The sequence below is a fragment of the Stenella coeruleoalba genome, assembly GCF_951394435.1.
Source record: "Stenella coeruleoalba genome assembly, chromosome: 6".
NCBI lineage: Eukaryota > Metazoa > Chordata > Mammalia > Artiodactyla > Delphinidae > Stenella > Stenella coeruleoalba.
Window position 1 is genome coordinate 62,689,791 of NC_137151.1, and position 21,197 is coordinate 62,710,987.

The window sequence follows — 21,197 nt, forward strand, 5'->3', positions numbered from 1 at the left end:
ATATATAGGTCCTAAACCCAAGCCAATTACTTGGGCATTCTAATTTAGCTGGCCCTTTTTCATCACTCCCAGTAACATTTCTCTGAAATTGCTATTTAGAACTGCTTTATTTACATATGCATTTTATCTTAACTCTTTTTAACAAAGCTATTAAAATTCTATGAAATCATGCTGAACATTTTTTGGTTGAGGTTTTCAACAATCAGCATTTAGAAACAGCCCACAAATCACTTATATCTTTTGCAAACTATGTAACAGTCAAAAAGGTAAAGTGAGATTCACCCACTTTTATTCAAATTGTATGAATGGATTTGTATTCAAATCTGTTCACTTCAGTTTTATTCCAATTTAAATTTTACAGTGTAACTGCCATTCTATATCATTAGGTTAAATGAGTTCAATGATTGTGTGACTTAAATATTAGCATGACAGTGCTTTCTGAGGGTGGTATCTTATAATCAGTACCAAACGGTAATCTACATGAAAAGAGAAGTCTAATTTTCCTTCAAGCTTGTACTGTATTAAATGAGCTCTTGGTTCCAAATATTATTAGTAATTGATAAAAAGTCACAACTAGACATTCCTGGGAAAACATACATATACAAAACCTAAGCATGTTATATTGAAAAAAAATTATAGTTCAGCATGAAATAGGTTCAGCATGAAACAGAAGTGTGACTTTGTAAGTTTTTTTTTTGAAATGCTAAGAAGAAATTGTGTTGAGGAACCAGTTGCCAATATTTTCTTCACATAAAAATCAGGCAATGTAAAAACATTAGTAGTAAATCACACATAAACCTACCCACTATACATCTTTTCACACTGTATTATATAAATATGCAAAGTGCAGTTATATTTATATAGATTTAAAATGATGAGGATAAACTGCATTCAAATTAAGTTAGTATTAATTTCTTAATTTAATGTATTAAAATATCTTACAAATGTTAATATATTTTGTATGGTTCTCTAATTAAATTGTCAAAACCTATTTTCAACAGACTTAGCAGGGATGTGATGCAATGCTCCACATAGTCTAGGAAAACACTGCGTGGTATCTTATATATTAAATAAAAAAGAGGCTCAAATAATGTAAGATGAGTGATTGAATTTAGGTGTAAAGAATCTTTGGCCCTAGGTTTAATTTCATATGTGCCTTAGGACAAATATCTAGATGTGATAATCTCCTTCACAGATGCTGAAAACATTCTAGATAGTTCTGTGGAAATTTCGCTTTCTTGGTTTTTATCTGTCTTTCTCATTTCTGTGTTTCTTTGCCTCTCTGCCTCTCATTCGCTACCTATACTTCTTCATCTCTACAGGTATGCTTAAATCTCCTTTATTTTTAACTAGCCAGAACAACAAAAAAATTACTTTAAGTACTTAAGATAGAAATATATTTATGTTCTTTTTTCATTTAAGAAAGCAAATGAATGAAATATTGTTGCATATATTTGCTTTGAAAACTCCCACAAAATCTTCTAAATAAAATTCTTACTACTTATGTAACTCGATTTTTGTGTGTGCATGAATAACTCGATAGAAGAAAGATCTCATATTCCTGGAATAAACTCATAAAAAATAATCATGGCTGTTTCTTTTCAAGCCACTATTAACAAGGATTTTTAAAAAACTAGATTCATAATCCTTGGTGGAAGGACAACAGCTAAAGCAAAATGAATGTGTGCTTGGTAAACTATAAGCTCAGGATATGCTATTGATTGATACATAATATACCTCATAATCATAGAATTTTATGGAGAAAGTGACATCTTTCTCATTTTGTAGATGAAAGCATAAAAGTTCAAGAGGATGAATGCTATTTCATCCTTTTCACACAAGTCTGTGTTGAAAGCATGCCATACACACTTAGGATGGTGTGCAGGAGACACAGTTAATACTGTGCCCAAGTCATTATCTGCTCAAACATGTTCCATGGTATCAAATATCTACCTGCATATCTGGAAGCACTCCATGGAAGAGAAATATCAACTTTCCTTAGTGCTAAAGCATAACTCAACAATACTGAATCAGAAAGCAGAAGACGGTGACAAAAATGACTAAGAGTTGGGTTATTATTGGTATTTTGGGGCAGCACAGTCCAGTGTTACACTGTATACATAAAAGTGAATAAAGCTTTCTCCAGTTGCTTCTTTTCTCAATTACCTTCATTTTTTTCTTTCGAGGAATGTGATACATACTGAAAATAATTTTTTCATGTTCCACAGTTATTGTATGAACAAAGAAGGATATAGAAAAAGGCAGTCTATGAAGCACAATACTCTAAAGGTAACTCTTATCCTAGTTGGTATATGAGTCAAGATGAATAAAAAGCATTTGTTGAACTGACGAGCCTACATGTTTTTAATCCCATGGCATTTAATAGGCACATATAAACTGGTTTTGATGCAATATGAATAAATTTAAGCACCTCAAAATATAGAATGACCACTGTAGATGGATAAAAGAGTCTTGCCCCCTAATAATAACAAGATGTTTTAACTAAACATTCATTACTAGTATTCATTCCTTCCATCAGGGCACTTCATGGCAAAGCCAAGGGAAAATACTTTTGTAGATATCCAAATGATAGATATTTGCGCGCACGCGCGCGTGTGTTTGTATTTGTGTGGGAAACATGAATGTTTACAATCCTGTGAAAAGATGACAAGGCAGATGTGAACATTTTCTACATGGTCTTCTGATTTATTAAAAGTAAATAAAATTAAATCACCTTTGTTTGCTGTAACCAATAATCCCTGTACAGTTACTCTTAAGAATTCTTATAGATTCATTTACCAATGCAAAAATAGCCACTGTTAATGCTGCTCACCTATGTTAGAGAATCAGAGCTAGCGACTGCACTGACTTTGAGACTATTTTGATAAAAAGAGTTTTGGCATAGACCTCCTTAAAAGAGTCTTATTAACACAAATATATCACCTTCGCAGGCTGTAAACAATATATCAAAGTGAAGCTCTATTTTTTGCCTTCCTTGCCATCTTTTCCTTTGTCCTCCTTTTCTGTTTTGTCTTTTTCATATTTCTCTTTGTCTGGTTTTGTTACACTATCATATGAAGGTGGAGAGATGGTGGATGGAGTTCCATCTGTTTTTTCTGGACTTGAGTTCTCATTAACGTTATCAAAAACCATATCTTCTTTATTGGGCAAATCATCATCTCTGTCACCATCTTTTACGTATATACTTGATATGTTCTTGACATTTTGCCGTAAGCGATAACGTCTGTAAGCACGCTGAATGACAGTAGCAGACACATCTTCCTGTTTTCGTTTTAGTGTAGTTGTGATGGGTTCATAGGACACTTTAGAAGGATTTGCAGACATGAACCTTTCTTCCATCTGTGAACGAAGAGAGTCCATCTCTCCACTTTCACCCAAAACACGCTTTGTAAAAGCAAATAAGATGTCGAGACAATGGATCCGGTCCCCACTGACCATGGGCAGATCCATGGCAATGAGCTGGACTTTGTTTGGTTTTGCTACGAGAAGAGGAGGATCCAGGGCAGCTGCAAAATCAGAGAGTTTGCTATATTCTATAAATTGGGTGGCATCGGGATCAAACTTCTCCCAAACCTCGTAGAACATCTCAAAGTCATCCTCACTCAGCGGCTCAGTACTTTCTTCAGTGGCAACACTGAAGTTCTCCAGAATGACAGCGATGTACATGTTCACCACGACCAGGAATGATATGATGATGTAACTGACAAAATAGAATATCCCCACAGATGGGTTCCCACAGTCTCCTTCAACTGAGCTTCCAGGATGAACTTTCCTGGGGTCACAATCAGGTGGTGCACTGTTGAGAATAGGTGCTAGCAATCCATCCCAGCCAGCAGAGGTGGTAATCTGGAACAGGCAGATCATGCTGTTGCCAAAGGTCTCAAAGTTGAACATGTCATTAATTCCAGCTTCCTTTTTAACGTAGGCAAAGTTGGACATTCCAAAGATGGCGTAAATGAACATGACCAGAAAGAGCAGGAGGCCGATGTTAAACAACGCAGGAAGGGACATCATCAAAGCAAAGAGCAGCGTGCGGATCCCCTTGGCCCCTTTGATCAGACGCAGGATTCGGCCAATCCTGGCAAGACGGATCACTCGGAACAGGGTAGGGGACACAAAATACCTTTCTATCAAATCTGCTAGAAACATACCTGGTGAAGAGGGAAGGAATACAAAGAAAATACTTAAATATCCATGCTACAGAAAATCATGACTCTAAATAGTTTTATGTGCCATCTTACCTCTTATGATTTCAGGATTGTCATTTTACATTGCAAGCAATTTCGTAACAACCCAAGGATCAAGCAATCCCACAGGAAAATGGTTAGAATTACTATTGTGAAATTTTCTCTCCCTTACTAAGTTTGTAGATCTTATTTTTTTCCTCCACAACGATTTTTTTAATTGTTAAGGGTAGAAAAATTAAAGCTACACAGTAAAATGCTAAAAAGAAAATATAAATCACCTGAAATATCAACCAACCATTTACTACTGTTAATATTTTGTTGAGGACCACTCCATTTTTCTATGCAAGCACACAAACATTTACAAATGTAATCATGATATAGGAGCTTTTTTATGTCATCTGTTTTAGCTACTTCATCATATGTTATGGACATATTTTCATATAAATGACAACAGAATAATTCCTTATAGTTGTATAATGTTCTGTCCAAATAACCATATATTGAAGAATTTTATGTTGTTTCCAATTGTTTTGGCTGAGACAAATATCCAAGCAGGTATATTTTCTTTTAGTTGCATGGGCATTTTTTTTTTTTTTTTTTTTTTGTGCGGGCCTCTCACTGTTGTGGCCTCTCCGGTGGCAGAGCACAGGCTCCGGACGCGCAGGCCCAGCGGCCATGGCTCACGGGCCATGGGCATATTTTGATAATAAAAGAAGGTAGGTCAAACAGTATATTTAAAATTTTGTTATATATTGCAAGTCTATCTCCAGAAAGTCTGCACAAATTAACACTCCTAATGATAGTCTATGAAAGTGCTCACACTCCACATGCTCACCAGTGTTGTCATTTTTCTTTATAATTTTACCCATAAAACTTTGTGATGTTTAAAACATCTCATTATTATAGTTTATTTGCATTTCTTTTGGGAAAAAATAATCCAAAAATTTTTTATTATTTATTGGACATTTTGTATACTTGTTGACTATTTTCAACTTTCTCTTTTTGGCCTAGTCTAGTCCTTTGCCCATTTTTCTATTGGGAGATTTACTATTTTCTTACTGATTTATGAGGACTATTTTTCTATTACAAGTGCTAATTCTTTGTTGGCCTTAAATGTTACATTAACAATAGCCCTGTTTTTAATTTGTCTTTCAACTTTTTTTTTTTTAATTTGGTGGTGGTAGTGAGTTTTCCTCCATAGAATATTTTGATTTTTATGTAGTCATATCTATTATATTTTCTTCATGGAGTCAAGTTTGTCATGAATAGAAAGGACTATTCAAGCTTATGGTTATAAATCTATTTCTACTAGAATTCATTTTTTAATACATTAATTTTTACACATCAATTAATAAATCTTGATCCATGAGATCTTTTAACTGAGTAACTTAGTAATTCTCTATATATTGATGTTTAATTTTGGATTATTCATTTGAATCCATTGAGCTTCTTAGTAAACACTGTTTTACTTCATCAATGTAATAATAATCTTAATATCTAGCAATGTAAGTCACCCCTCATTACTCTAATTTTTCTTCCAGGTGAATTTTAGAATCATTAGATTTATATCACCAATTTATTATCCCCACTACACAAAAAGACGCTCATATTCTCATTGGGATAACACTGGAATTATAGATTAATCTCTTAAAAAAATGGTCATGATTACAGGGGGACCCTTCTTATCCAAGTACAAGAAAAACCTTTCAATTATTTTAAACCTTCTTTTGTTTCTGTTAGTTTTCCTCATAGAAGCCTTATACATTTCTTGTTAAAGTTGTTACTAGGTATTTTACTTTATTTTTATTGGAATTGTGAATGAAATTTTTCTTTAGGCATATTTTCTAATTTTTTGCTCCACATATAAAACAATTACTAACATTGGTATGTACAATTTAAAATTTGCACCTTCTGAATTCTAATTGAATCCATATTTTTCAGTTGATTCTCTTGCATTTTTAGAGTGCCATAATAAGATCTGAAAATGAAAATTTGCTCCATTGTTCAAATATACGTACCTCTCTGTTTTCTTATCTAATTGTATCAGCCAACACTGTTACAAATAGAGGTGATAGAGGGATACACTTTTCTTCTTCCTAAGTTAACTGGAATGCTTCCACCATTTTGCTTGTTGTATGTGATTCCTACCTAAATTTTAATTTGTGTTTTTTATATATTAACTTTAATCTCACCTCTGGTAATAATACTCCTTTTTCAAAAATTGATTTTGAATCCCTATTCTAACTTATACTATTCAATATGGCAGTTTTAGGTTATGTGACTTTTAACCTTTCTTGTCCTGCCTGTTTCAGTACCTCCAAATTGAGTTTGTATTAAATAATCTCTACAATCTCTGTCTAAAATTCATAATTATGAAAATAAATGCAATCCTAAACTACTGGGCAAGGCATGTACAAATAATAAAAAAAAAAATAGGATAGAAAAAACAGCTATGGTAATGAAATGAGAGGAAGTATAAAATCAAATACTGTGATTCACAGATATGACTGGGGTTGGTTGAGAAATGATTACAAACTTGACAAGTATGAAGCCATAAGAAATGAAGCTGGCATTTCTTCAGACCTTAACTTTTTACTTTGAGTTCAGGAATAATTTTCACAAAGAGTCACCAATATTCTGGCTAGTTATATTATCATTAATCAAAGGATAGTTCTCATATGTGTAAAAACCGGAAGTGATTTCAGATTCTACATTGGTCTTCTAAGACATACCTACCTATAGACCCAGCTGCTACCTTTGTGAAGGGTAATCTTGGAAATCAAATATCAAGGAGTTTTATGTGCTTCCAACAAACAGAATATGTGTGGCTTTGAGGCTTGTTGTGTGAACCTAGGAATTCTGACACAGAGGTATTTGTTTTTTTTAGTTTTGTTTTTAAGGTTCCTTCACTCTTTCAGTGTTACTAACTTACTCAAAAGTAAGTTTACACTCAAGAATTCAGAAACTTCTCTGAGTATGTGTGATGTTTAGTTTGATTCAAAATGGAAATCTGATTAATAAATGCTCTTACCTACAATGGAGAGAATCACAACCACAAAATCAAAAATGTTCCATCCTACAGTGAAGTAGTAGCATCTGAGGGAGATCAGTTTCAGCACACATTCTCCAGTGAAAAGGATAACAAAAACTACATTGATCCAATATAAAACGTCAGTCATGTATGCACTTTGTCCCTCTTTTTCTACCATCATGGTTACCATGTTGAGGCAGATAAGAACCATGATGGCTATATCAAAAGCTTGGTTTGTTACTAGGTCAAATATACATCCTTGGAATTTGTTCTGCAAAGAAACAAAAATAATAGGAAATGTACAGTAAATTTTGCAAGTAGTATCCATAAATCATTACATTAGTAAAAAAATTTTTTTTAAGGTATCAGTCTTCAAAACTTGCATAAATTATCCCTGGTCATAGGTTCTTGCTTTGTACAAGAAATATTATTAAATCATAGAGTACATGAAAACTTTTTGTTGCTGTTGACTTTTAGTATACCAAGTCTTCAGCGAGCCTTGTAAACTAACATTTGCTTTTAAGCATATCCACCCCTAGTATGTTATACAGGAGTTGCCAGGATCACAAGGTAAGTTTAACTAAGAAAACCTCAGCTCTACTACCTCGAGTATTTCAAGGTAATAAAATGACATCTCTAAATTTCTACTTTGTCACGTTATTTTGACTAATGTGTTGGCACTGTCTTGTACTGATATTACTGCTATAATATCAGATCTATATTTTCCTATCTCTTCCATGTATAGAATATACATTTCCAAACATACCCATGCTTAACACATCACCTTTCTTGTCAGTCTCACTGATAGTATTATGCTTTCCAGGAAACCCAATTTCAAAATCACTTTATTAGTTGCATAGGCAAGTTTTAAGGCACTGTATTCAAAGTCAAGTAGTGTACTGAAAAAATTAAATACCAGAGCTTTAAATTCATACATTATGATTCAGTAGGGTCTGGGTGAAACCTGGCCATGTGTCCATTTAAAAAGTGCTGGGTAATCCTCATGTAGCCAGCTGGTACTAAGTGGATTCCCATCTTTAGGACGCTCTGTCTGCAGCCATGACTTTTGGTAAGGTGTGTTATGTTGAAAAGAAATTGAAAAACATGTAATGCATTTAAAATTATTTTAATTGTTAGAGGAATACAAACTATTCTTTAACTGCTAAGACTCACTATTTACATCTGAGCCTATTCTGGTCTTTCTTTGACCCTATGGTAAGATAAAGTTTAGATTCATGACCAGTCCAACTGCTTCTCTGGCTATTTGTTGTAATATCAGAGATCTACAAGGTTAGTTTCACCTGACTGATAGTCAGCCATCATTACATCATAAAGCCATCAAGAAAATCAAATTTCAATCAAAAGTACATTTTATTTTGATTCTCTACAGGCCATTTGTACTAATAGTAAGTTGTATAGCTAAGGTAGAGATAAAAGCATATATAGGGGCTTCCCTGGTGGGGCAGTGGTTAAGAGTCCGTCTGCCAATGCAGAGGACACGGGTTCGTGCCCCGGTCCAGGAGGATCCCACATGCCGCGGAGCGGCTGGGCCCGTGAGCCATGGCTGCTGAGCCTGCGCGTCCGGAGCCTGTGCTCCGCAATGGGAGAGGCCACAACAGTGAGAGGCCCGTGTACCGCAAAAAAAAAAAAAAAAAAAAAAAAAAGCATATATAATTATTTTCCATTTTTATAGAAAAAGAAATTATATGAAGGCATATTACGACCTGTGATAGTATTCAAAATACATATGTTCAGTTTTATAAGAATTTTTCTTCAAAATATTAAAATATATGCATTCATGTTTAAGAAATAATTATATATTAAAGATGAATTGAAAATAATTTTAAAATTTACATGCTAAATATAAATTTTTTTTTTTTACCCCCGGACGAGGTATTGGCTTTTGAGGTTTCTTGGATCCCAGCTTTTTCATTGCATTATAATATTTCTTCTGTTCTTCTGTCATAAAGATATCTTGACCTCCAAGGTAAAGAAATAAAAAATAAATCTAGTTAAAACCAGAATCATTGTCTAGATCTTCCTTCAGATCATTATTCAGGTTAAAAATGTATTCATATAGAAATGAAGCGTCTTCTCGCTTCAGTAGCACATATATTAAAATTGGAACCATACAGAGATTAGCATGGCTCCTGATCTAGGATGACATGCAAATCTGTGAAGCGTTCCGTAGTTTTGGTGACAGATGGTGACAGACGGTAACTAGACTTTTATGGTAATCATTTCACAATGTATGCAAATATCGAATCATTATGTTGTATACCTGGAACTAATATACTGTTATATATCAATTACACTTCGATTTAAAGAAATGAAATGCCTTTTATTATGTGCAAGGTAGCTATAAATCAAACCTGTCTTAAAGAATTACCTACGTGTAGGCACAGACTCTCCGTACGTAATGCAGTATGCATAATACACAAAATATATGGATTACATGCAATAATGATTGGCTCAGTTATCTTTTAGTAGCCTAACCTGCTATCTCATTTTATCTGCTACTTGTCTCACCAGGCATTTCATTGCTAAATAACAAATATATCAGTAGTGAATGATAATTTGGCTAATGTTTACCTATTAGCCATACTGACTCATAAAGAGTAGGAAGTAGGGGCCAAAAGTGGTAGCTAAAATAGTATTATTTTTATATTCACTTGCATTCATTTTAATATATCATATTCCCTTAGCAGAATAAATGAATATACTATATACATGTATAGCACATATCCATAAATACTGCATATACACACACACATATATTTGGCATACATAGAATAAATTTATTTATTTATTTATTAAAAAAAAAAAAAACTCTTTAGTTACCTCTTTAATTCCAAACAAGGAATTTCAACATAAACACTTTATTGGGTGTAAACATTACATGTAATAGAGTTTTAGATGTTGAGAAAATTACCAGTAATCCAGGGTTTCTGACTTGAAGGATTTTCTAATTGAATATACAACATTTAAGATTCAACAGTAAATAAATTAACATCTAAATAAAGTTTTTGTTCCTTTCTACACTGTATAAGTCTAAATCTCACAAAGGAGGCCTAGAAACTTTGCCTATTCTTTTAGACTCCGTTAATTTCTTAAAATTATCTATAATTTATACAGATTCACGCATATTCCTCATCAGTCCACAATATAAACTTTTTAGTTATGGCATAAATTAGTACAATCCATGTAACTAGGAAGTTATTTTGGGGAATTTACAGTTCCGAAATCCTGACTTAACTTGTAGGGTCCTGGAGCTAAGGTGATCTGTTTATGGTTTCCCTTTGTTTTTTCTGGATTGCATTTTCTTATCAAATACCTAACGATAACCAGGCTTCCCCTTCTGTCTTATGTGTTTTAATTTACATCTCCTCTAATTGATAGGAAGTCTTTGTGCAATTTTGGCATTCATCTATCTGATCTATTGATGCGTGAGACAGAACTTTCATGCCAATGTTAAGAGAAGCCCAGACCCTTTATTCCTCAGTGATGAGGGTTGACTATCACAGCAGGTCAAGAACTTACAAGAAGCTAGGAAAACACTGGGAAGATAACTCTGAATTAGAGGTAAAAACCAAAGTAGCAGGTTTTGTCTTCCCTTGATGATACCCTGGTTGTCAACATAATGAAGGATGGGATGAAGCTAATAGGAGATAACAAAATGCTCCAGTAGAGAAACTTGTGTTGTGATTTTATTTAACTGTAGCTTATACAGACCTTGGAAAGTGCATCCCATTACTAAAGAATGGACTTGATGGGGAGGGGGAAGGGTAAGCTGTGACAAAGTGAGAGAGTGGCATGGACATATATACACTACCAAATGTAAAATAGATAGCTACTGGGAAGCAGCCGCATAGCACAGGGAGATCAGCTTGGTGCTTTGTGACCACCTAGAGGAGTAGGATAGGGAGGGTGTGAGGGAGGGAGACGCAAGAGGGAAGAGATATGGGAACATATGTATATGTGTGACTGATTCACTTTGTTATAAAGCAGAAACTAACACATCATTGTAAAGCAGTTATACTCCAATAAAGATGTAAAAAAAAAAAATTTAATATTTAAAAAAAAAAAAAAGCTAGATGGCAGACATTCTGTAAGTCAGGCTGGTCTTTACACTCTGTCAAGGCTGTATTATATAGTAGTTAAGAAGACCCCAGTTCTGGTGTAAGATCATCTTCGTTCAATCCCCATCTCTGTTGCCCTTGGGTAAGTTTTTTAATTTCTTTAAGGTTATATCATCTCATTATTACAAGAGTACCTCATTGGTTTGTTGTGAGGATCAATTAAGATACTGTATTTCAAACACTCAGTAATTATTTATAACTTCCGTTGTTGTTATTAACCTTCCAAACAGTTATAGTTACTGAAAAGGGTTGACGTTACTTAGAAGTTACTCCTATGTACCCAGGTCTGTACTAGTCATTTGTGTAAATACATTGCATACATTTCCCTTTTATAAATTGAACTCATTAATAACTTATGTTCTAATTTTCAGAAGCATATTTTCTGATGAACTATTAAAAACCCAATTATCACATGGATTTGCTAACGATGAAAACAGTGTGTGTAAGAATGATGGATAGTTGGCAAACTAGTAAAGTGGGGCTGGTGATTAGAAAGAGGTATGGGAATTTGGCAGGGTCCTAAACTGAGACCAAAGTGTTGAAGTTAAAAAGCATTAAGAGGCAACATTGCATTGTGGAAAAAATAGGCTTTGCAGTCAAACAGAACTTTGGATCCTGACTACCAATGACCTACTACGTGATTTGAAACAAGTTGTTTATCTTCTCTAGGCCTCGGTTTATACACTTGTATAGAGATACCACTTTCATTTGTTTGTTCCATGGATTAGATGAATTCATATAGAGGCCTCTAGCAGGAGACCTCCTCTGTAGTAGATTATTAATTGACGTGTTGGTCCTGTCTTCTTTCATTCTCTTAGTAGGTTGTAAAGAAACCCTAAACCATTCAGAAAGGGTCAGAAGATAAAAAGCAGCTTAGAATGCAAGGGAAACACTGGAAGAATGGTAGGGGATAACTGTAGCTGTCACTGCTTTGAAATTAGTAACTTTTGCCTGACGTTACTGGTAATGATGTCTACCCAACCCATCTTCCTGCAGTGGCAATTCTTGTTGTAAGAATAACATTCAAGAGCAAGGGGATCAAAGCAATTAGGGCTGTGGCTGTCCCGTCATGTCATACTGCTCTTTCTAGATCCACTATAATTTATTATATACAGGGAATGCTGGAGAACCATATGTATGTGCTTATATATCACATATACAAGTATGTAATGACTAAAGTAGGAAAAATAAATAGGAAATTAGGGTATAATTTGTGAAATTATTTTCAAGATTTATTAATTGTTCAAGATCCTCTGCCTAAAGGCATGAATATATGATAATATGAATATATGATAATGCTAGCTAAGTTTGACTGTTAGATGTAAAATGTAAGAATGGAACATGGAATTTTAAAAATTCTTTGAAAAATAAACCCCTGTTATTTGGAAATATAAGCATCAATAATATTTAATATTTGCTACATCTTCTTTCACCTGAGAATAGTCAATCACGGCCACTGATGACATTTCACTGCATGTACACCTGTCTTTTCTTAGATGCTAAGCCAGTATCTGAAATCACTTCCTCCTGGTATTCCAGCACTCACCCTTCAAAGGTCTCTTTTCCTGTGGGTGGTGCTACAGCCACTGTAACTCTGTTAACTTTGAGAAAACTGAGACTTCTTAGACATTTTTTTCTCCTGCAAATCACAAACAACACTGTAGACCTCACCCCCTAAAATCTCTTAACTGAATGAATCCCCTATTCTCTATTGCTGCAAATGACGAATCTGGAGAATTAAGTGTGGTCTAGGTGGCAGGTAAAGCAGGGTCTGACCTAGTCTTTGGTCTTTCCCCAGTCATTCTCTGCATCATTGTTAGCTTAAATTTTTAATTAAAGCTGAGTTTTCATAATCTCTGGGAAAAGAGACTCTGGAGTTAGATGCATAATGAAGCTACTTCTTAGCTATCAGACCATGTGCAAGTCACACAATCCCTCTGAAAGGTGAAGTGGGGATACTGTGCTCTGTAGACTTATAAAATGTGACGAAGATTACTGTGTAAAGTACTTTACACACGATCAGACATGTCATCAAATCTCAATAGATGTCTACGTCCTGTTTATACGTTCTTCCGTACTCAAAATACCTCAATGACACATCAGATCCTACTGAAAAATATCTGACATGACTTTTCAGATCTGCTCTCAAGCAAATAAAGACCTCAATCTTTTCTATTTCTCTTCTCAAAACTCCATCCAAAGTGGATGGACTGGTATTTCTCCTGCACTGCACCTCCTTTGCCAGCATGGTGCATGTGCTCACACACTTCTCTGACCCTTCATGTGGCTTACTTATCCTTCTGCCTGCCACTTGCTTTGTGTCTTTTCATCCATCTTCCAAGGCCTGCTCAATTGTCACATATATCATAAAACTTTCTATAGCTGTATCTAGTTTTCCTCTGACTGCCCATTTACATTTTTTGTTGTTAATTTTCTTAACTGCATTTATCACTATGTCATATTATAGTATTTGGGGGTACAGCATAGGAAAGGGCCTAAGTAATATACAAGGTACATGGGATCAACTATTAAAACCCTAACACTTAACCAGGTGCATAATCGTGGGTAAGTCACTCAAAATCTCTGTGCCTTTCCTCATTTATCAGACAAAGTCTATAATAATAATTCCTCTCATGGTTGATGTTAAGGATTAAACTGTGTCCAATCCCCCTCCCCACCCCGTCCAAAAAAAAAAAAGGAGATATGTTTAAGTCCTAACCCCTCGTACCTCAGAAAGACCTTATTTGGAAATAGTGTCATTGAAGATGTAATTAAAATAAGGTCATACTGGAGTAGGGTGGGCCCTTAATCCAATATGACTGGTGCCCCTATAAGGAGAGGAGAGAGACAGAAAGAGAGAGAATGTCATGTGACCACAGAGGCTGAGACTGAAGTTACGCTGCCATAAGCCAAGGAATACTTGAGCTACCAGAAGCTGGAAGATGCAAAGAAGGATCCTCCTCTAGAGACTCTGAGGAAAACATGGCCCTACCAACACTTTGATTTTGGACTTCTAGCTTCCAGAACTGTGAAAGAATCAACTTCTGATGTTCGAAACCACCCGGTGTGTGGTACTTTGCTGTGGCAGCCCTAAGACTGATACAGTTGATGTGAACATTAATGAAACAAAAATCTCATTGTGTTTGACCTGCAAATCTTAACTTTAATTACCTGTGTCATTTCTTCTGCTATAATAAACTCCTTGAGCTCAGGAAAGTATCTTCTGTTGTTCTCTTTAAGTACCAACCCAATACATACCACACAGAACAGTGGCTCAGAACAGAATACAGTAACTACTTATGGAAAATGTTTTGAGTAAATAATTAGTTCGTTGAATTTTCTTAATCAATCCCCTACAGGGAACATTGGAAAATAAAACTGAATAGTTGATGTATTTCTTAAAAATAATTATGACTTAGGAGATGATTATTTTCTGTGCAGAGATGAATGAGATTAAGCATATCCATCATTGTATAGTAACCAATTACTTGGAAAATTAATGAAATTCTAATGAACTAATTACTAACTGATATCAAATTAAATTTAACATTTTATTTTTGGGAAAATAATTGTTAATTTCTTTCAGTGCAATGACAAAAACTTGAAATACTTATCTTCTTTTTCTGTTGGTTGAAGTTATCTATGATGACCCCAATGAACAAGTTCAAGGTGAAGAATGACCCAAAGATGATGAAGATGACAAAATAAATATACATGTAGAGGCTGTATTCATATATGGGCTGCCTGTCTACCTATAAAATTAACAAAAGTTAGCAGTATGTTGACAATAAAATTCATCATTTTCTTTTTCACATGGTTTGACAAGGTAATTCAAACAGTGCTATCCTAGGTAAACGTGGTTTTTCAGAAGCCATAGTGTTGACAAGGTTCAACATAATCATTCTTAAAAATTTATTCAACACTAAATAAGTATTTATTACATGCTTACTATGAATATAATCTTCAAATTACTACAAAGGGCTTATCCACTGTAGTACTTATTCTCAGGTTGTAGGACAATTTAGTAAGTAAAGGACCTAATGCATAATTTTTATTTCCAGAAAAAAATAAAAGAGATATCACACTTATATAAATCTTTTTTTTTTCATTTGATTACAACGTCTTCTGTGGCTTTTGTGACAATATGAAATAGTCAGCAGTCTTCAAACTTTCTTAGTGTGTGACTAATTTCGCATAAACTCTTTCAAGGAACTTTAAAATATAAAAGCAGTAAAAACTATGAATAAAATATGTTATTTCCTTTTTATTTTGATAAACAAATATTTACTGAGCACTTATTATTGCCAGGCTGTGCTAAGCGCTCTACTTAACATTTTCTAGTTGGATCCTCACTCAGAACAATCCCATGACGTAGGCAGTGAATTACTTTCTTTTCATAAATCAATAAACAGGCTCAGAGAGATAAAGTAATTTGCTCGAAGTCATATGCAAGCTTGTCTGATATGGGACAGCCAGAATTTAAGCCAAGCTCTGTTTCCAAATGCTGCACAGGTAACCACTAGACTACCACCAGGTGGGTGTTCTTCAGTATGTGTGCATATACCAAGGGCTCCTTGGAGCTGCTGTTTGAAAACAGCCTAACTAAACTAAGGAACTTTTCAAAATTGTAGAGTTTAGTGTTATGTTTACCAATACTTACGTTAACAGAATCAACTGCTGCATACATAATAACCATCCATCCTTTAAATGTTGCCTGTAAATATAAAATTTATAGAATCTGAACCTCATACTTTAAAATAGTCACAAGTGAGTTTAGTGTGTCTAATGTTATAGCATTTATTAATTAATACTAAATTAGTGAGTTTTACTATACAGTCGTCCCTCGGTATCTGCAGGGGATTGGTTCCAGGGCCCCCCTGAAGATACCAAAATCTGCCCATGCTCAAGTCCCTTGCATTAGGCAGATGCGAACCCACGGAAAAGGAGAGCCCACTGTATTTCAAAATACCAATTTAACATAAGATGCTGTGTCAAGGGAAAAAAGGGGAGGGACACATCACAAAGTCACATCCTAAATCTGACTCCTAGTTAATTATTGCCAGGTTGTCACAACTGCCTGTGAGTTTTGTACATGAACTTTAATTTTTTCCAGAGTGGGGAGGAGAATTTTATGAATAACAAAGGAAACAATTTTTTTCCATATCTTAAGGATTCTCCATACTCGTGGGAAGTCCTTCTCATTTCCCTGTAGTGTAAAAGTGCAGTCCAAAACATGACTATTCGTTTTTGGACGCAGTATTCAGATGGCACAGTGGCAGGGGGTCAGGTGACTCCAAAAAGGTGGATTAATAACTCTAAAATGCAACAGAACCCATGTTCTGTTTTCATGTTTATAGGCACATGTTCTAAAAAGACCAACTCTATTTTTAAAGTCACAAAGTACTTTATCTTTAATTTTTAGTTAATAATTATATAAATAATGACAGCTCCTCCATCCAGTGTGCACCAAAATGTCAAGCATTCATAAAAGGGCTCACTTACAACTTGAAGCAGAGACAGGTAACCAAGTCCAACATTATCAAAGTTCACTTTCAGGTTCTTCCATCGCACATTTTGACTAACATTCATAAGTGCAAAACACTCAGAACGATTTTCAACTTCACTTGTAGGAAACGGTGACCCATCTGTGGTGTTAACACACTGATAGAACTTGCCAGCAAACAAATTTACTCCCATGATGCTAAATATTAGCCAGAATATAAGACACACAAGTAGCACATTCATGATGGAAGGGATTGCACCTATGAGTGCATTCACGACCACCTAGCGTTCAAAAGAAAGAACGATTAGGATTAGTATGAATGTTAAATGGGCAACATTAATGAAACTCAATACAGAATCAAAGAAGTTAGAAAAGCCACCCTTACATGTTTAAGACATAAATCAACCAACACGTACTTATTGAAGGCCTACTGTGTGCTCATCAGGACAAAATAAGACAGGAGCCCCTTGATCAATGAGTTTACAAAAGTACATGAGGATCACACAGTGAAACTACTAGCAACAATACAGAACAAATCACTAAGATTATATGACAGCTTAAATAAATGAAAAAAATAAATAAAAAGAATAAACCAAAAACCTGATATATGTAAGGTGAAGCCATAAAATCTGCATGCTCTAGAAAAGAAAGAAATTTATAAATGTAAACAATTAAAATAAAATGTACATTTAATGGTTCATAGTCCTAGAATTACCAGTGCTAAAATTCTCCCATATAGCGAAACTACTAGTACGTATAAGCTGGAGTTAAGATTGGGAATCTTTTCACGGTCTGAATGCCGTAGATTTAACTGGTTCTGCTAGTTGTGTGATATGTAAACTTAATTAAGACCTTGGGACCTCTGTTTCCTCATCTACAGAATGAGAGCAATCTTTTCAAATTTATTATTCTAACTCTAAAAACACTTTATACATAAGCCCTTGGCTAAATATAGATAGTGCTGGCCTCAATTAAAAACAAAAAATACAGAATAGTTTATCTTTAATACTCCGTTTATTTCTGCTTTTCAGCATTTCCACTACTGTTGATCACCAGTGCCTCTTGCCACCCACTGTTCCTTCATGGCGACCACTGTAGCATTTATCACCCTCCAGATTTTCTAAATTACCTCATCTTTCCAAACTTACTATCTTCTTACAGTTGACTTCTACTCTGAATTTGAGTGCAAAGGTGTTAAAGAATAACTTGTTAAGTAAAGAGCACGTGCTCCCTTTTTTCTTGCAATGTATCAAGCAGGATCCCTGACTACTTTTGAGATTGTCTAGAGCAGGAGTTGTCAAACATTTTCTTAAATATTTTTAGGTTTTGCAGATTATATGATTTCTGTTACCACTATTCCATTCTGCTATTGCAGCGAGAGATCATATATAAACAAATGGGCATGGCTGTGATCCAATGAAACTTCCTTTACAAAACAGGCATCCAGCCTGTAGGCTTTGGTTGTTGACACTTGGTCAAGAACAACAGTTATTACCCTGGGGCTCATGGGTAGACATGGACCTATAGAGGTTCCATGGGGGCATGAAATCATATGAAGAACATTATTATGGCTATGCTTTCTTTACGGAGAAATGATTTCTACTTTTATGAGATTCTTACAACGTACATGACCCCCAAAGGGTTAGGAAGAACAGAATTAGAGAGTAGAATTCCAAGTGGTCAGCTCTTATTCAAGCCTACATTTTCATCCTCATTTCCTGCTACCCTCCCCCTATGCTCATAACCTAGGCACGCTGATTCTTATAGTCACTGCTCAAACACCCCTTGCCTAGTCAACTCTGTCCTCTACCATCTCTGCCTGGAATGCCCACCTGCCTGTGACTTGGGGCCCATTCTTTCAGTCATGGCTGCGAGGTCACCTCCATATGAAGCCCCTCCCAGACCTCCCCAGGCAGCCACTTTCATCTCTACTCCCATAGCACTGTGTGCCTACTGTTTTATAGCAGATGTCACAGAATAACTACTATTCCCCTCTCTGTCTCTCCATGACCGCTGTCCTGGCTCACTCTTGGGGGACTGGGGTCTATTTACCATTGTACTCTTTTTATAGTACAAAATTTGACACACAGTTTTGGTGCTGAAAGAATGTGCGTAATGATGAGTCTCTGAGGGAGATGGATACATATAGTTCTGATGAGAAGCCATCTGGAAAAGTCAGTAAGTTCAAGAACCTCAAGCCTTTTTAAAGGAAGCTAACTACAAAATGCCTCCAATCATATTTCATTTATTCTTTAAAACGACCCTGCAATTTGAAGAAACATCCCTGTTTCGCACGGCTAATAAACGTAACTAAGTAGACATACTTGCCCCTCCAAATATATTAAAACATTCTCCTGCATCCAATTCACCTGTATATTAGATAAACAACAGAGAGCAAACAGGGTAAAATAATGGAGTGGCTTAATCACTGAGGGATGTATTAATATCTTGATGGGGAAAGTATATTACTTGATCATGAGAATGTAGTACACGCTCTGCTTGAGTCCAGGGATCAGTCATAAGTTCTGAATAGATCGCAACATTCTACTAATGCTCAAAAAGAAAAATTAATGTCAACTCCAATACTACTGTTCTGTATAAAATGAAACTTGTAATTTCAATTCTTACATGACCAAAAGTACTTGACTTTTACTTATGAAAAAAAATCTTTGCATAATCATGATCTTTCATGTATTTACATGGGGGCCAACATACACCGGATACACTAACAAGTAGAGGTTACAGTCATAATTAGGTTACACTCATAATGTAATGAAGATCTGCTAGACTAAAACACATCTAACATTCATTCACCTGAGGCTTCAGATTTCTGAGCCCCATTCCAGAGTTTATTACTCAGTATATCTGGGGTGGAACCTGGGAGTTTGCATTTCTAGTAAGTTTTCAGATGATGCTGACCACATTTAAGAGATGCAGTAAGCAAATTGTTCAGAGACTACAGTTAGAGAGGCAGTCGGATAAATAAATAAGTACGATGCAATATAATGAGGATGTTATGTGTCTGAACATATTAGGAAGGATGCTCAATTATACCTGGTGGTGGACAAACAAGGCACATTTAAACTGAGGCTTAAAGGATGAGTAGGTATTTACTATATTGATGAGTTAGGATTGAGATAGGGCAGGGAGAGACATTCCTGGCCAAGAGAATGGAGGAATGAGAAAGCAGGAATATATCTGGAGAAAAAGAAATTCAAGGAGAGAAGCACCAAATGAGGATATAGATTCATTAGAGAAAATAAAGCATGGATTTTATGAAGAAGTTGCTGGTTTAATACAGCCCTAAAGCTAAGTTGCTGGTAGTCATTATTTATCTCACCTGTTTGTTTCTGCAAAATGAATCTCTTTTCAGGTACTATGCTGCCTACTGCAAATTAAGTAAAATCAGAGCTTTAGTTTTCTCAAATATAATTTGGAGCTATTTCCACTTTCACTGAGCCATGTATTTAAAGAATGAAATTAAAAGTGATGCCTGATGCTACTTCACTTCTCTGTCTTTTCTTATGCCCCACACCCAGGGTAGTTCCTTAAATTGTTTGAGCAGCACCTGATAAAGGCAAGTCCTTCGTGACTTGTATATGAGAGATACTGTCAGGACTAAGAGTGTCCCCTTCACCTGAGTTTCCTAGCATAGGAAAGATTGTCATTTAGGAAGGGAAAAGTCACTTATTTGAATCACTGCCTCACAATATAATATGGAGGCATTACTGTATTTGATTTAGTCTTTGTTAATCAATAGGCATTGAAATACTGCATCTATATGCACATGTATACACACTTATATACATAAACAGCCCATATATACGCACATGTGTGTAAATATAAACAGTCCATAATTCCTACATACCCATTTTTTCATATCTTACACTCCATTAGGAAATATGAATATTATATTAGAAGTTTAGTATTTTCTTACCCTCATTCCTTCAAATCTAGATAAAGCTCTCAGAGGTCTTAAGGCTCTAAGTGTCCGAAGGGATTTAATGGGGCCAAGGTCTGAGTAGCCAAGAGTGTTTGCGACCAAAGTAACCAAAGAAACCTAAAAAAGAAGAAAAATTTCATTAATCATTTCAATGAAATAATAAAGCATGAAGAGAAAAAGTCAATTTCAAAGATCACTAAGAGCAGTTCAACAAGAACAATATGATTTTATACATAAAGTTATTACTTATTGTCTAAAAATTGGATAAGATAGATGCTTTTTAAAGGAAATAGATTTAAAGGAAAGTTAACCTAAATAAGATGAAATAATAGAAGGAAAGTAAGTTATTTCTTATATCTGAATAAAAAAATCA

At 35.0% G+C, this 21,197-nt stretch overlaps 1 protein-coding gene across 1 annotated transcript in view; it reads right to left on the bottom strand.

The window, feature by feature from the left end:
- Nucleotides 1-832: 832 nt before the first annotated feature.
- Nucleotides 833-21,197, bottom strand: part of SCN9A (sodium voltage-gated channel alpha subunit 9) — an 85,611-nt gene continuing 65,246 nt past the window's right edge. Inside the window, exons 20-26 of the mRNA XM_079924590.1 lie at nt 20,819-20,941; nt 16,881-17,162; nt 16,039-16,092; nt 14,993-15,130; nt 9,122-9,226; nt 7,240-7,510; nt 833-4,172 (exon numbers count right to left, since the gene is read on the bottom strand). Coding sequence (XP_079780716.1) covers nt 2,980-4,172; nt 7,240-7,510; nt 9,122-9,226; nt 14,993-15,130; nt 16,039-16,092; nt 16,881-17,162; nt 20,819-20,941 — 2,166 coding nt within the window. The 3' untranslated portion in view covers nt 833-2,979. The remainder of the gene's footprint in view (nt 4,173-7,239; nt 7,511-9,121; nt 9,227-14,992; nt 15,131-16,038; nt 16,093-16,880; nt 17,163-20,818; nt 20,942-21,197) is intronic.